The sequence below is a fragment of the Aedes albopictus genome, chromosome 3 (assembly GCF_035046485.1).
Source record: "Aedes albopictus strain Foshan chromosome 3, AalbF5, whole genome shotgun sequence".
Lineage (NCBI taxonomy): Eukaryota > Metazoa > Arthropoda > Insecta > Diptera > Culicidae > Aedes > Aedes albopictus.
In genome coordinates, this window is record NC_085138.1 from 363,467,523 (window position 1) to 363,485,893 (window position 18,371).

Sequence of the window (18,371 nt, forward strand, 5' to 3'; positions counted from 1 at the left end):
AAAAGTACGCAACGAAATCAGCTTCTGTTTCGTCACCAACAAAAAAAATCGAGATTATTTCATTATCTATTACCAGTTAGAATGAAGAGTAATCGCCGCGCCATCTTTGTTGCTTGTTTGTCCGACAATTCTTTTCTCCGGTTGTGGAAGATCTTGAAAAGGTCATACAGAAGCGGAAAAGTGATTGATGGCATGAATTAGAACCTCAATACATGTTATGATATAATTGCGAATAAACAGCACAAAAGATCACAAACCATACACGTGATAATGAAATATCTCAAGAATTTTGAAAATCGAAGAAAATTATCGTGGCAATCTTCGGGGAAATGTTTATCCTTCACTTCGTGAGCATACGTGTTTCTATCGTGTCATCTAATATTCACGTAGAGGGCATGTGTTGAAGATTGGAACATGTAACATACATTTTTTCCTTTTTGCGTTAGTCTTGTGGGTTTTACGATTGTTGACCAGTAGCTTCTTATATCAGGTTAGACAGTTATTAAATTATCGTTCAATAATCACCATATCTATACACATTTCTTTCAGTCACATCAAAATATAGAACTATAGACTAATTGGACCATTAAGCTTAATCAATAAACGTACAGTCATTCAACAAGACAATGCCTGAGAGTGTCGGGGTTCGATTCCTGATCTATCCAAAATAGTTATAGAACTTTTAGTATTCTGGTAATTGAGTATCTTTGTGCCTACCATACGGCACATCAATTAAAAAACGTATAACTGGAAGAGAAGCAGACAGTTAATAACAGCGGAAGAGTTTATAAAAACTATCAAAAGCTAGGTAGTTAATTCTGTCCCAATAAGGACATCACATCCGAAAAAATAAGAAGATGGACTGAAAATATTTTTGTGAAAACTAGGTAAAATTGTTTCAAGGAAATATTAGGAGGAGCCACTTCGAATTTTCTTCCATTTCTAACGAAGCTACTGTTAGAAGTTTTGAAGGAAATATCAAAGTCTATTGTTATATTTTTGTTTTATAGGCTGCTGTTAGACTCTAAAGAGCCCATTAGACGGGTTAATATATTTGTCATTGTAGTCCAACATGTATCCAAGGTTGCCATGATTCACGTTGTGCTGGTCAAATATGTGTCATCATAGCAAACAGTCTATGATGGCATAACAGACATAATTCAGATGTGTGAAGAATTAGCAATAAGTTAAAATTCACAAATACAAAGAAATTAAAAAAAAAAAACATAATTCAGACAGTATACATAAAGAATGAAATGCCAAAAGAATGGAAAAAATAAACCCAAATCCCAATACCGAAGAAGTCAGGAGCCTCAGAAGCAGAACATTTCAGGAGAATTTCATTGTGCAATGTAGCTTACAAAATATATGCAAAATGGTTGGTCAAGCAATTGAATTCGTATGCAGGTCCACCCGGTTTGCATCAAGCTGCGTTTACTGCAAATAGGTTTACTGACGATCATATATTCGTACCTAGGCGAATGATGGAAGAACACTGGAATTCTGGAAAGAATTTATACATTCTGGCGTTAGATATTAGCAAAGCATTTGATAATGTCAGAACACAGTCCATTGGAGAGATTCTAATTAAGTTAGGAGTGCCATCGAAGTTAGTTGATAGAATTTTCAATTGTGTTAAAGATGAAGTTACAAGAATTTCGTGGGAGAATCAATATTCAAGCGAGGTTAAAAGAGGAAGAGGAATAAAACAAGGATGCCCACTCTCCCCACTACTTTTAATACTTAATACAAGATGTCATGAAAAAGGTTGCCGAAGAAATCCCAGAACTAAAGTTGATGGATGTACACCTATTGATCCTACCATTGATTTTAGTATTCGCAGATGACATTCTCATAATAGCTAGATCAAAAGCGGAATTACAAAAAAATCCTACAGCAGATAGAATTTCAGTTGGAAAAAGTAGGACTAGAAATCAATTGTGAAAAAAGTCAGGTTTTGATCAGGTATCCCAACGATAAAGCACAACACCCAAAAAAGATTGTATTAAATAATAAAATTTTCAAGGTTATTGATAGCATAACTTATTTGGGAGTTTGTCCAACAGCCACTCTTAACAGAAAATTAACTTGTAAGCAAAGATGTTTGAACACAGTTAAATCTTCTAAAAACAGTAATAGGACCATCGTTGTTGTATGGAACAAAAGTATCAGTATTAACAAAGAAAAGTAGGGTGTCAATAGCTAATTACGAAAAGTTAATTCTTAGAAACATTTACCAATATTGAAGAAAACTAAAGAACTGAAAATTCAACGCGAAAAAAATATTAGACGGAAAAACTATAAACAGAAGAATTAGAGCAGGAAGAATAAGCTACTTTGGGCACGTGATGCGTAGAGAAAGGAACCTCCCTCTCAAGTTAGCTTTTAAACTAAATTATATGAAGAAGAAAGAGGGACGGCCCTCTCAGACATGGTTAAAATCATTAGAACAGGATTTTCTTAAACATGAAAACATGAATAGGGACAGGTTTGAAGAACTTTCGAAGGATAGGGAAAAACTGAAAAGTAAGTAAGATGAGATCTATAAAAATGAGGATAGTGAAATTTCGGATGGGGAATCGTTAGATGAGGATAGTAGGGGAGACTGAGGAGACTTGATCCCTGGGGAGACTTGTTCCCCCCATATTTGCTCGGAATCAAAAACATTTTTCTTCTAGCATATTTGTTTCAAAACTACTCCTGGACAAACGACTATGTTTTGGCTACAAGTGATTTCGATTGTACATTGCATTATTTTCAACGGCTGATGGTTTGTTTTCAGTCCTTTAGAAATTTTTTAGACGATTCCGAAAAATCTCATTAACTTTGTGAAAATTGAACCAAATCGTGTCAAAATTTCCCAGCACATAGTTTAAATAAAATACTTTCAAACTTATTTATCCAAATAAGGCTGTTGTTAACATATTTTAATTAAGTCAGCTTAGTATACACAACAGTGACATGGGGAGACTTGATCCCTCGAGGGTTACACACACATTATACATGTGAAAAATAAAATTCTATTCGGAAGCCTCTATTTACTTGGAATTCTAGTCTAATTAACAATAAAATGTGTCAGATAATTATTACTTTAGTACAAACCAATAAAAGGGGGATCAAGTCTCCCCATTTTGAAAATACGGCATATCCTTAAAAATTTAAGGAAATCTTACAATTCAAACACTTCATATTCATCGAAAATACAAGAAAACTCGAAAAGAAAATGAATAGGAAGACTCTGGAATTATTTTCCCTTCAAATAAACCATGTGCTCAAAGGGGGATCAAGTGTCACCCATTTTTGAAAAATACATCATAAGACATGCCTCCATAAAAACACAGTTTTGAAAACTTGAACAATATTTTAAAGGCCTTCTGTTGTGTATTAACTTGCAATACCCAAGTAACACAACTTGTTGCATAATAGTTATAAATTTTCTTATAATACTTATTCAGCAGTATTTTTCGTGTTATATCGACTCAAAACCGAACACCTATATAATCAAAACAGTGCAAAAAATGGCGGCTTTTAGTACTAGTACTAAAAATGTCATCTGCGGTTCATTATCAGTTATAATTTAGTTGTTTGCCATCAAATAAAACTTGCAATAAACTTAAAATATACAACCCCAATTGTTGGTTGGAATTTAGTTGCTTTCAAGTAATATAACTTTCAGATGACACTTATATTTCATACCATATACATAAGCTGTTATTCTGATATTTGATAATGATATAACTTGCAGAAAACATTTATATAACAAACAAATAAGTGAGTTAATGCGAAAAGATAAACTGACAGAAAACAAAATAGAACGAATTCAATTTTTCAAATTGTGTAAAAAACACAGATGGATTTCCCAGCTTGAAAAATGATGTCTTGTGATGGATAAAATTACATTTCATAAACTATTCAGATAACAAATTCTGAAATAGATTTTACTCAGTGGAGGTAGTGATATTTTACGTGCGCTTTAAGATTTATAGCGAAACATTTGTTTTTACTTCTCCATAAATCAAGCGCCACTCAGTCGAATTTAAAATGCAACATGAAACTACCAAATATTAACGCTTAATGAAGAAATATTTTAAAACCACTCGAAAAAGCAATATGGCAGTTTGCTAAGGCTTACAGTGCTGTTAATTTTTTTTTTTGAACAATTTCAATCAAAAATTTAATTGAACCTCTGACTTAAATTATCATGATTTTTACGCCATTTAGGTGATGTAAATATTATGATATTAACAAAACTGAAGCATGTAATTTCGTTTTTAAGAAAAATCGGAAAATCGGGGGAAATGAAAATATGAATTTGTTTCAAATTTTTATTCACGCTATAACTTATATGCATAAGCATTACCGGCACTGTAGTCTGCTTGGTAATTCGTATTCGCACCAGCAAATCCAACAATCAATTGTTGAGAGGTTTTAAATTACGTTTATAATACGTCTTGGTAGCATTTATTCAGCATACGCACATCAAACGTTTCTTTGTTTGTTTTATTGCATTCATTATAACACTAAAATAACTATATTATAACTTATTCTCCTGTAAGGCCAACTCTGCCAAATGTCAAAATGTTGTTGTCATTTGTTTTTGTTTTGTTTATGGCCCTCGGAATTTCAAGAATAAATTTCGTGATTATCGCCAATTTACCCGATCTACGCGTCCGAAACAATCTATTATTAGACGGATTCCGCGAGTGCTTACTTAAATCCATGCGGAAGAAGATAATGGTGAAGACAGTGTCATAGTGCAATTCACTTGCGCCGGCGGAATATTTTGCACAGTCAACAGCTTTTCTCAGTGCTAGAAGTTGTAAAGTGGAAGAAAGAGTCACACTAGGAAACTGAGAAATCTGTATGATGTGGATGTAACTAGAAGGTGCGCTGGTAGATCATGGAATTCCGAAAGTTTATACTGGTGCAACGCCGAATTGGTCTACCGATTTGGCCTAGCGGGTGGAGCGTGATGCTTAGCACACCCCCGATATAATGAATGCGGAAGCTATCTGGAATTGATATTTATTGCGAAATTTTGTGGAACTATGAATAGTATGTCGGACTGGGTTATTTGTGAGGCGATTGATTAATAATCTCATTTTCAAATCAAATTCAAAATCATTTTCAAAAATCAAAAAACCTTGTGTTATGATGGTGTGTTAATGTTATTTAATTGTATAATTAGTGCATTTTATGCATAGTAATACCGGCGAAAGGAAAAAAATGTATTCTTGTTGCTTGTTATCGGTCAACATAACTAGAGCTTGATAATAACTAAAGATGTTCAGTGAAACGCATATATAACACTAATAAAACATATTTGGAATTTGTAATTTTTAAAGATATTTTCTGTGTTACTTGGGTAATTATACCTTTTTCTAAAAATTTTGTGCAGAATAGCCCAATCTTTTCCATTTTTTTTCCACTGATACACAACTAGTTGATCAACATACAATGAAAATTTGAGAATATTTGATGCACTTTTCGAAAAGTTACAGTTAATTCGGCACCAACATTTCAAAAGGGCGTAACTGCATTTTGAAACAAACCACTCTTTCACATCTGTGGGTCATATTTAAAGTTTCCCACGAAATTCACAAACATTACTAGACAGAGAAATTGCTCTTCTTTCCTATACTGGCGGTGATTTGCATGGCGGCATTGAAATACGATCCACAGATGTGAAAGAGGGGTTTGTTTTAAAATGCAGTTACGCCCTTTTGAAATGTTGGTGCCGAATTGGACATTTTTTGAAAAGTGAAAATTTTGCCTGTCCCGATCATGTTGTCTATCCCCTGTATTTTCATGAACATCAATAAATTTGTAAGTGTCTTCTAATTTAAATGTTATCACAAATATATTTATCAGGAGTGAAGTAATATGGAAGGGAAGAGTGGAATTGCCAACTTCTTATCTTCAACATATTGCGGAGCAAGGCAGAGTCCTTTCTCACTTATTGAGACATCCTTCTATATGGTGTAATGGCTGGATGAACAGCAGGCTTGAGGACATAATCATTTCATACATTAATGATTGAATGAAATCTGCAGTTCAGCTGGATCCACACATGTTGAAAGGACAGTCTATTGTCTAACGGCTGTGCCCTGCAACAATAAGTGATTACCTTTACATACATACATCAACAATACTAAACATATTCCAAATGTTTTCAGGCTGTTCGTAACTTAACTATGTTACGAAGATTTGATAGAAGAACCGCAATAAAAGGACCAACCATGCTTCGAGATAGAGCATTTTGAACATTTACAGTTGATTTCCGATACACTCTTTGTTATTGTTAGAACTAGTTAATCACGGATCAAATAAGCATATAAACTGAGATCATGCTGAAACTGTTCTCTCTATTATTCTCCAGTCTAAAGGATGAGGATTCACTCTGCCCCTGATCTCTAGATGTTTGCAAATAAATGTGCATATTATTACTTTATTATAGCCGTTTAAAAATTGTTTTCGGTAGGAGCTAATCAGTAGTTTCGCATGTTTTGCTTCATATTGTGATTAGAAGGTTGTTACACTGTTTCACAAACACGAAGCACGTCGCACGTCGTTTCAGCACGAGATAGGACAATTGACTGGTAGATTCGAATACGCTTTGGTTTTTTCATTCGCAAATTTTAGTTCGCAGAGGGATGATTACTTGTATTGAACATAGAAACAGTATATTGCATAAACCAGAGCCCATATAGCCGATGTGGTAAGCGCACGGGAATTAAGCATGACCATGCTGAAAGTGATAGGTTCGATTCCCGAAACATTTCGTTAAACAAATTTCCTTGTCTTCGTTGTCCATAGAGTATCTTCGTGTCCACACAGTCAAAAATTTTTACGAGTTCGCTGTAACAAAATGACCTCCATTGCTTTCCGCATTTTTTTCACCAATTCCCCATCGAATTGTGAATCTACAGGTTGTCTGCAGTATGGCAGCCAATTAAACGCCCCATAATAAATTAAAAAGTTTCCATAAATAATCTGAAAATTGCCAATAAATAAATAGGGGTGGAAGCAATAATAAACTATAAATGTTTCGGCCTTCTGCCGCCTCAGTTCCTCAATCCTCTATGCGGCTTCACCGCATGACACGACCAGTACTTTTACTTTGTTCGTTTTTCTAATTTATTGCTAAATTTCCAATTGCTTTTTTGATGCTCTTCTATTGGGAATTTTTTAATTATTTATGGAATATTCAGGTTTATTTTGGAAAATTTGAACATTTTGGTGGAAAAAATGTAGTTATTTATTGAAATTATTGAATTATTTGTGGAAATTCCGACATTTTTTATTGCTCAAAATCAATTATTTATGGATAATGTTGATTTATTTATGCACTTTTAATAGTTATTTATGTAACTAGTTGCAAAAAGTTGATTTTTTTAGCACGAGACGTACATTTATCCAACGAGGCTTGCCGAGTTGAATAAATACGAAAAGTGCTGAAAAATCGAGTTTTGCAACGAGTTCCATACAAAATTTTATGCAATGTTTTTTTTTTTTTCATAATGCAACTCATTTGAGTTGCATAATGTTCATAATGCAACTCAAACCAGTTGAATTATGAACATTATACAATTATTTTTCATTATGCAACTCATTTCAGTTGCATAATGAACCAGTTCGAAAAAATCGGCCATTATGATACCAAAATGAGTTAGATAAAATACAAATTATGATACTGAATTGCATAAATTTGTTTATGGAAATTTTGTGATTAATTATTGCTCCCACTCCTACCTCTTTATTGGCAATTTCTGATTTTGTTATGGAAAATGATCGTTTTTATGAGTCGTTTATATTTTGGCCTCTGCAGTATGGAGCTTGCTCACAATTTTACGCGCAAGAGTTTCTTATATGTAAAATTGAATGAAATGAAATGAAAATTTAAACGTTCTAATATTTACGTCAAGTGTAGTTTTCAGAATTTCTTTCTTCGGTCATTGCTAGAGAGAAGAAACCTTCAGTTGATAACTGTGGTGCTCGTAGAACATTAAGCTGAAAAGCAGGCTTTGACCCAGTTGGGACGTTACGCAAAGATGAATGAGAAAAGGAATAGACTTGTGGAAGGGAAAACCAAACGAACTTCCCGCTCATGAATAGCTATGTTGTAAGTAAATCACGCTGATACGATGTGTTTTTATAAATCGAAAAAAGTTATTATTCTATATTTGGAGGCAGCTTTCGACTGAGGTATCTGGACACCTGGTAGGATTTTCGGCGTGGCAGTCGAAATTGCAATCAAACGATCAGATATTCTCCTTCATCCGACGTTTCGATGTGTATTACATTTTCTTCAGGGAATTAGGGGTGTTAATCGCTTTCGTTTTGAAAGGCTTTGTGGAAGCATAATCCGTCCGAAAAACTTCGTACTTCTGCGAACCGAATTCGGGAAAAACATAACTAGTGTTGAAGAAGTCGATTCCAACGTTTTTTTAAATAGTTTTTCGGACGGATTATGCTTCCACAAAGCCTTTCAAAACGAAAGCGATTAACACCCCTAATTCCCTGAAGAAGATGTAATACACATCGGAACGTCGGATGAAGGAGAATATCTGATCGTTTGATTGCAATTGCGACTGCCACGCCGAAAATCCTCCCAGGTGTTAATATTCTAGCAGAACCCGAACCAATAATCGAATTTTTGAACCACGACCTTAATATCTTAACCAATTTGGTGAAGGCATCTAAAACTCGATTTCTTCAGTTTTTTATACCGTTAAATTAATTGGATTTTTTTCGGAAAAGGGATTATTGAATGTCACGACTTTGATTGTCTCAAATATATTTTTGCATTCGATACCACAGCAAATTAAGGTCAATCAACATCAACTTTCATCCCCTCCAATTCAGACGCGACGTCTAACAATATACTTAACATGCCGCTTAACCAGATTATCTTGAGTATACTTCGGAGGCAGATACCCATTATCAACCGCCTGCTGGTCTTTGACGATTGATGTCTCAACTTCCGGAACCTTCTCCACCACAATCGGTGCTCCGTATTCCAGCTGGACCTTTGGTTTCTCGTAGTGATACGGTCCCTGGTAATCCTGATGTGTTTCCGTCAGCTGAACACGTTGCACATTGTCTTCAACCGCCACCGGCAGGACTTCGATGGCTTCCACGATTTCAACGCCATCGTTAGCCAGTCCGAACGCAACGGCGGCCGGTTCTTCCACGTGAACATCCTCGGAGTTCAGCTCCAGGGTGCTGGGTTCATGTTCCGCCAGGATGTCGTATGGGCGTGCCTCCGGGAGATGATGTTCCGCGAGGATGTCGTACGGACGAGCTTCCTGGTGGTGCACTTCCTCGATGTGGTGATGGTGAACCAAGGGAACGGGTTGGTATAGAAGTTCGCTAACATCAGCGAAAGCTAGAAGATTAATCGAGTGAAATTATTCTTCGGGGCTACAACTTTATCAAGAAGTCCTTACCCGTGGCAACGCAAAGAAACGCAATTACGAAACTCTTCATTTTATTATTGCAGAATGATCCAGAAGATGGAACACCAAAGCTATTGGAAGGGGATGACACCTGAACCTGAACTGATTTCAACTGCAGATATTCTGCTCTATATATAGTTGTACACTTTGCAAAATTTGCAAATGATGAATCATAGCCGATAGCTCATTTTCCGTTGAATCTTCTACGGATTAGCAAATATTAGAACAAAACGATGGAATATAATCAAGCCAACTTCGTTGGACCGACGAGACAGTTCGTCGGAAACTTAGATTTCGCTTTAGATTTTTTCGCTTGAGATGGCTTTCGATTTGTTTGGATTGCATTAAAATTCTTGGGAGGTGTGTGCTTGTCTGCCGGTTGTCCTTTTTTGAAGGCTAGACTGACCAAACAAAGGTGTGTGGCACATGCTGGTAATTGAAGAAGCTTTCTATGCTTAGGGGTGATCGGGGCAATATGGGCCACCTAAGGAAATCGTTCTGAAATGCACAGAAAAACTCAATAAATAATTATTTTTATGTAATTGAACCATGCTTAGGAGTGTTTCCCTTCATATTGCGTCGATAAATTATGAAAACAACTTTTTGTTAATTGTTGCGAAATACTTTTGGAAACCATTGATTTTCATGTGTTTCCCAGCTATACGGGGCAATATGAGCCATCATTTAAAACTTTTTTTGTTTTTTTGGACAATGTTTCGTAAGGAGTGAGAAATAGAAAAATATGACTATTTAACAGCAATTCAGTGTACTTTATACAAATTCTATTGTTTTCGTTTCAAAATAAAAAAAAACATAAGCAGATTTCATCGGATTTTACTATTAAACGCAATATTTCATTCAACATAGGCACATGTTTCCATCACAGCCATGAATCCAAGAATAGCAACAATGGCATTGGTTCCATCTCTCACATTCTGCAGATGAACGGGCTAAGGGAGACACAGTAAGGGAGCACTTACAAATTACGTAGCATTTTTGGCCAATTTTCTATACTCCCTCCCCACTCGTAATTTGTATTCCCATACTTAATACATGGCTCACAGCAATATCAAGAACTCCCCCCTTCCCCTCCAATGCTACGTCATTTATGAACGGTTCCTAAAATAACCTTCCTTGGCCATTGCCAAAGAGGATATCGCTCCAAGCGAAGACCGCAAATATCCGGTTTCATTGAACTTTTCAGATTAGGATGTGATCTGTAGTGGCGCCTGTGTCTTGGAGGTGTGCAGGCTGCTATGTGACCAATTTTTTCGTTCCGATCGCCGCTTGTAACCTCACACCAGTAATGAACCATGTTTCTGCAGATAATGTTCATGTTTTGACAGCAAAATTTTGAGGTTAGGTTACAAAATAAAACCGATCATGTTGGTCCGAGCAGGTATGACCATATTGCCCCGTAGAGACTAGTTTCGGAAAATTCTTGTTTTATTGTAATTTCAGTTTCGAAAAAATGCAGACTTGTTCACAAACTGCTCAGTAATAGTAGGAGTATCAACTGTAATGGAATATTTACCTGGGTAGTAGGGAGTTATCAGTTAAAAGCTTATTTTGGAGTTTTAAATCTTATAACATTTTTGCGTTCGTAGCAAAAAATTACATTTTCATTAATATTTGCATTTCAGAATCGAATTTTGGTACGGTTTTTACAGTGAGACATGATTGAAGCATTCTATAAAAGATCCTTAGGCTTTGAACAGAACAAAACTTGATAATTAGGCCAAATTCAGGGTGGCTCATATTGCCCCGTATGGTCATATTGCCCCTACTACCCCTACTCAAGTAAAGAAGATCACGTGGTTACAGTGTGAAAGCTTATTGAAAAACTATCACATTTTTCGTTGTATCAGAAGAATCATTACCGATATAACACTGATCGACTGATTGTCTGATTAACAGAATAGTTATAGGTTGAATTGACTAAGCTTTGCAAACTAGAAAGCCTTGGGACAAAAAAATACTATCTTAATAAAAAAAAATGGTAGCGCTTTATGACATCGTTCACCAAACACGATAAAAAAACATCACAATACTCTACCGACCACATTCATTCAATGGTACATCGATGAACTTCGATCCCAATGATTTGAATCTCAATAACTACACGCGAAGGGAAAAGCTCGCTGCATAATTTATTTTGTACAAGAAGCAGAAGGTCAATGGGGTAGTGCAGGTTTAGCTGCGTCGATGTTGGTTTACGTGATTTATGAATAGTTCTAATGTATAAAACTAGAAGGACGCTTTCATCACATTCTCAAACTGTTCACTGGAGAAGAAATGATTCAGTTCTTGTCAAACACTCCACCTATCCACATAACGGTTTACAACACATTTGATATTTGGTAAGCCGCAACCAGGTGATCAACGTGCTCTATTCAATCTGAATAATAAAATTATTCCAACTAACAAATGACAAATAAATAACTATTTTATTTCATATTATAACTTTTTATTGAGTCTCGACCAACCTTCAAATAGGGCCTATGAAAAAATGGAACACATGCAAATAAAAAAATATATTACTGAAACGGCTTGTTAGATCAGAAAGGTGTCTTCAGCAAAGTTGTGGGTTAATATATGGCGGATCTCAGAAAAATACACATTGAAAAATTTATTCAGTTTTTCTTCTGAAAAAAAAACTGAATTTTATTATAATAAATAAATATAAAATATCTCAAAAAGCTATATTTTTGATTTTTTTTTTGTCAGAATAAAGTTAGCTACCATCTGTAAAAATTTCATAATGGTAAAAAAATGTACAAAAAAGTTATGACACTTTGAACATTTTTTGTTGTGTGTTATTTTAGAGTGTATGACGAACTTCACGCCAACTCGTCGTAGGGGTTGGCAACACTCTCTCAGAATCCGTTGGGATTTTGTAGGTATGAAGACTATGTAATGTAAAGCTACTTTGCATACTTCGTTTTTTTTTTAAATTTATCTAGACTAATATTTGATAAGGGCTTAAATTTTTGACCATTTTTTTCACTCAATGTAACTTAAAAATAATATTATCTACATAAAAGTAATGTATGGGTGACTTTTGGATAATCGTGTAAACTTTTATAATATTGAAAAATGTCTACACGCTAAAAAAATTAAAAAAAATGCAAACAAGAAAAATTATGTCAATTTATAAAATATTTTTTTTTTTCAATCAATGAAAATATTCTAATGAAAGATAATACAATTGTCTAAAATTTTGCCATATATCGAAAGCTGTGCACTCTTGAAGAAAAGCTTTTCTAAAGTAGCATTATTGGCCAATTTTTGACAACTCCTCCCCTGTCGTAGCTATATCATAACCCCCCAAAAACGCTACGTCTTTAATGGACGGTTCCTAACAACAAATACTTCATGTCATTTAGCGTGTTTCTCTTAAGTAGCAAACAAACGTTTTTATCCAGTGCGTTTTTTACAGATATTTTCATATACTAAATTAAACATAGCTTCAATTTTTTTTAACTGTATTAACAAAATTTTTAGCCCTAGGCTAGTTTATCTCGGGACCCACGCTTTACTTCCCTTCCGAAGGAAGAACTCACATTTTGCGAGTTTGTCGGGAGTAGGATTCGATCCCAGCACGCTATGTCCAAAGGGAAGTATTATGAAAATCGAATGTACCTCAAATGTTATTCCCTAGGATCGTAGCTTTGGACGTCTAGTTTCAGAATCTGTGCGGTTTAAAATATTTCATCTTAGGTTTTTTGATATTTTTAATTTTTTTTTTTCCTGTTTTCCCATACAAATATCGAAAAAAGTAATTTTACGGTTAATTTCGTCCCATATAAAAATGTGTGGGAAAAAACCCAAGATGGATTATTTTAAACCACACATTTTCTGAATCTAGAGGTCCAAAAATATGGTTCTAGCGAATAAATTTTGAGGTACATTCAGTTTTCATAATACTTCCCTTTGGACATAGCGTGCCCAGGTCCTCCGCGTGAGAGTCAAGTGTTCTAACCATCACACCAGGTCCACTCCCCATAGTTTCATATGTTTGATTCACAAATCTAATCAAATGCAAAGTATTTTTTTTCCATTCTCCTTTGAATAACAAAGCTTTTAAGTTGAAATTGTACTTTTTAGTAAATTTTCTGAATTTGGTACAAAACAATAAAGTTTCTGTGTAACAGATCTGGTGTTGAGGTTCAAACGAGATTCCTAAATAATACACTTTATATTAGATAGATTTATAATTGAAATATATAAAGCTATGTGGAGACAGCTTTCGATTGAGGTTCGGCGAGGCAGTCACAATTGCAATCAAACAATCAGATATTCTCCCACGACTGCCAAAAATGGGTTTAACTCAAACAATTATTTTTTGTTGTGTTAGATTCAAATAATGGCAATTTAATGACTTTGATCCATGGTATTCTGAATGTTATTTTTTTTAATTGAAAATTAATCATGCCTGTTATTTTATTTATTTATTTTTTTTTAAATTCTAAACGAATACTGGAACCATTATTGTGCTAGTTTTTCAATGAGTTTGTTGGAAACCCGGTTTTCTTTAAAAGAGCTTACCTTGCGATAAAAGCGAACTTTAAGATAATTATATTCATAGGCGCCAACTTGTGACGCAAGGGGAGGAGGGGGGTTGGGGGGGGCTTGGTGTGTGGTTGGCATCTTGGTTTTTCGAAATAAGACTAATTTGATTACACAAATAGGCATGTTTTCCAAACTGACTTTACTTTCTTTTTGAATTTTTTTAGTGTGTTGGAATCGATTTTTCAATATGTATTTCAAAATTTTGAAATGAAAGTCATCCTCCTCTCCTCTTCTCCTCTTCTTGGCGTAACGTCCTCACTGGAACAAAGCCTGCTTCTCAGCTTAGTGTTCAATGAGCATTTCCACAGTTTTTAACTGAGAGCTTCCTCTGCCAATGACCATTTTGCATGTGTATATCGTGTGGCAGGCACGAAGATACTCTATGCCCAAGGAAGTCAAGGAAATTTCCTTTTACGAAAAGATCCTGGACCGACCGGGAATCGAACCCGTCACCCTCAGCATGGTCATGCTGAATACCCGTGCGTTTACCGCCTCGGCTATATGGGCCCTGAAAGTCATCCATACAACACTTTTTTGTACATCATGTTATTTTTAAGTTACCTGAATTAGGAAGAAAATTTTAGCCCTTTTCAAATATTAGTCTAGATTAATTTTGAAAAAAAAAACAAAGTTTGCAAGGTTGCTTTTAAAAACATAGTCTCCATACCTACAAAATTTCATTGGATTCTTAAAGGGTACTGCCAACCCCGAAATCGAGTTTGCGTGAAATTCGTCATACACTCTAAAAAAACACACTAAGAGTTGCCATAACTTTTTTGTACATTTTTTACCATTATTATTTTTTTACAAATGGTAGCAAGCAGAATGAACTTAATTCTGACAAAAAAATCACGAAAGCTTTTTGAAATATTTTATTTTTAGTAACAAAATTCAGTTTTTTCTAAAGAAAAACTGAATAAAATTTTTATTGTGTGTTTCAGAGATGAACCAGCCAAGTACTGTGCTGAAAATCTCTTTAATAAAGATAATTAATTAATTAATTTTATTGTGTATTTTTCTTAAAGCCGCCATATATTAATTTTTTTTTTATCTGCATTAACGAGATTTTTAGCCCTAGGCTACGGCCATATATTAATCTACAACTTTGCCGAAGACACCTTTCCGATCGAACAAGCCGTTTCCGTGATATATTTTTTTTTATTTGCATGTGTTTCATATTTTCATAGGCCCTATTTGAAAGTTAGTCGAGACATAATAAGCCCTTTGATATGAAAAAATAGTTTCTCACATAAATAGGAATATTATAAAAAAAATATCAAATAAATAAAAAAAAAACGTCGATGAAAATCGATTCGTGCAGGTGCGTGGAAAGCCTCATTTTCATAAACATGGTTTAGAGTACCACGTACAAAATTGAGTTATAATCGGTTTTCATTTACAGGGTGTTAGAATTCAAAAAATTGTTAACCGCTTTAAATATGGTACCTTCATGGTACACAATTTTGTTGTGGTTTGGAAATCATACACTTATGAGTAGATCTTGCACATTATAGGAAATGGGACTTTTTAAGAACTTCACGCTGTAACCCAGTCAGTATTCGAAACAATTTACTTATTTTGTTGTACACGATTATTCTACATTGGAAAATGATAGTTCTACATAGCTTAAACAGATAGTGTCGAAATTGGAAATTTGTATCTCAGGCTAAGTGGTCCTTCACGGGGCCTAGTTGTGTGGGACTTAAAAAACATGAAAATTTTTGCGACAAAAAATACTTGATTCTTATAAAACTGATGATTTTGAAACTCTGAAGGACCAGAAATGTCTTAGCATTGGCAAAACAAACAACCGAAAAGTCAGAATATCGACCATTATTTCAGATCCCGAAGGAAACCTGCTCAATAACTTTGAAAGCAGTGGAGATATTGCAATTTTGAGCACAGTTTAGGGCCTATAGCATCACGAAGATAAATCAAACCAGTTGGAACAACGAACGCGTTTGTTGGCTTCCAAACTGATGAAATAATAGTTTCAACCTACTTTTAGTTTGTTCCAAACCATTGATTTTGGTTTGAAACTATCACACTAAGCAGTTGATTCTGTCGCCCAGAGTGACCCAAAAGTTTTGAAAGTACAGTCAGGTTTCTTTACGCGGGGGATACGTACCGCGTAAAAAAAACTCAGTTCAAAATCCAAAAAACTGCGTAAAAAAAGTCTCACCATTTCTCGACGAATCATGCAAAAATAAGACGATGAAATTTTTCTTGTATAGAGTTTTCATTTAAGCGGCCGCGTAAATGAAAACCGCGTAAAAAAACCTGACTGTATTTGCAGTTTCAAACCAATTTATTTGTTGTTTTCAACTATAGTAAGGTGTTTGCATTGACAGTAGATTTTTTTGGGTTGTTTTATTCATTTTCCCGCCTCACCGTGAGCAGAAAAGCTCTTGCCGACCGTAAAGACAAAGATTTTACAGTCATTGCCAAAGCCAAAGCACACAACTGAGTCGAAAACAACTCAATTTAGAGTACATACACGGAAACAAATCTTGTAGTAAATATGACTAGCAACAAATGTTCGAATTGACTATGGTCATATCTATTGAACATAACAACAACATTAGTCAAAACAACCGAGTTATTGTCAAAAATACTATGGTTTCCTCAAAAAAAACTATAGTATTCCTGACTATTTTATGTAGTTAAAAAATGAATGCTTTTGATACCATAAATACCATGCTTGCGGTAAATATGACCACGCTTTTTTACAAACCTCAAGAACTTTTCTTCATCGTTGCTCTGGTTTACCATGTTTGTGGTTAAAATAAGAGTGTTGTACCAACAATTTTCAGCTGACTACATTTTTAGTTGAAATTTACCATAAACATGGTAAATTTTTCTCAGTGCAACCCGATGCTTGACAGCGCGCCATTTGTAAATAAGCTCTCTTCAAAATCAGACACCTGTGTCTCATTTCAAGTTTTCATTTAGTAAAATCGTTTAATTTAAAATAAGTTTTTGAAATAAGTAGAGAAATTTGACGTTATTGTGGATGACACGCTGACTGACCCGGAAATTATGGAAGGTAAGCCAGTAATTTGTGTTTTATACGAGAAATCAGGTGCTAAGTTCCCCCTGTTATTTTTTTCTTGCAGAGGAAGACTATAATTCGGAACTTTCTGAATGTGTTCCGTTATTTATGCGATTCTCATTCGTAAGCACCTCAAAGGGCCCCAGCAGCTGCACCAACATAAATAAAATATCACAAAATTCCCTGGAAGCAACGCCTGATGACAACTTCCGTGACGACCGAGCTGCAGCACGACATTCTGAGCCGCAACGAAAAAGGAAAAATCGCCGTCAAATATTTCGGGTGAAGTATGTGAATAGTGTAACAATTTCGTACACAGATTGATAAATAAAGGAAAACGTCTAATCACTCTATTTTAAAAATTATTTATTATAAATAACACAAAATGTAGTTATACTTACTATGCACTAAATCATTCCAAATGTTGTTAAACTGACTGTTTTTGTAGTAAAATGCAAGGATATCAAAATACTACAGGCATGGTAAAAATAACAGAAAAGCCTTTTAATTGAAATATAGTAAAATCAACTGCACATGTGGTTGGCGTGATCAGACATTGTTGTCTGCTGAAAATTGTAGGTAGGTTGCGCTTAATTTAACCCCCTGATATGGTAATTTTTACTGCAACATTCTTTTCCGTGTAGTTTTGAACAATACTCAGCCTAGTAAACAAGTTCTGCCCCAGTTGTGTCGTTAGGATGAAATTAATAAGCGAATAATTTTGGAGCTCGATTTGAATAGGTCGTATGTACATTTGTCGATATAAAATTCGATCAGTTTATTTTAGTTATTGTAGCAATATGGAAGATATTTTGGAGACTTTTACTGATGAAACGGAAAGCCTGTTTTGTGATGATCCTGCTGTATGTATCAACTTTGTTCAATTTCAACGGTTTTTGCTATAACAAGTGAATACATCGAATTTTTAATCGACAAAAGCACATACGACCTAATCAAGTCGAGCTCCAGAATTGATCGACAATCGAATCGAATGATCAGTATTTATTAAAGCTGTCATAGGCTCAAAGCAACGCATATTTATGTCGACTATCGGCCAAATGGCTAAAAGTAATGCCTAAATATATGCAATCCAAACGTCCGCTTTCTTATACAAGTTCTCTTTATTTCGCCTACACTCTAAATGAAATGTTGATCGTTGCTTAAAATACTTCTACTCAGATACTGGTTATGCTCGCATGTTATCAGTGAGAAACCTAAAACCAAAAATCGAAGCTCAAACAACTGCGTTTGGCTTGATCGAATTTTTCGTTAGAGTCAAACTTACTATG

General features: G+C 34.8%; 1 protein-coding gene across 1 annotated transcript; it reads right to left on the minus strand.

The window, feature by feature from the left end:
• Positions 1-8,780: 8,780 nt before the first annotated feature.
• On the minus strand, positions 8,781-9,489 carry LOC109411437 (uncharacterized). Its single transcript, XM_019684951.3, has 2 exons — positions 9,450-9,489; positions 8,781-9,388 (listed from the first exon to the last, which is right to left on the minus strand). Exons 1-2 carry the CDS (start codon positions 9,487-9,489, stop codon positions 8,862-8,864), a joined length of 567 nt encoding a protein of 188 aa, XP_019540496.3. The 3' UTR covers positions 8,781-8,861.
• Between the last annotated feature and the right edge of the window lie 8,882 nt (positions 9,490-18,371).

What these genes read in the sequence shown, in the direction of transcription:
- LOC109411437 (XM_019684951.3), bottom strand. Translation starts at nt 9,489, where the DNA reads ATGAAGAGTTTCGTAATTGCGTTTCTTTGCGTTGCCACGG. An exon ending in GTTTCTTTGCGTTGCCACGG is followed by an intron (nt 9,389 to 9,449) that starts GTAAGGACTTCT and finishes TTAATCTTCTAG; the next exon opens with CTTTCGCTGATGTTAGCGAA.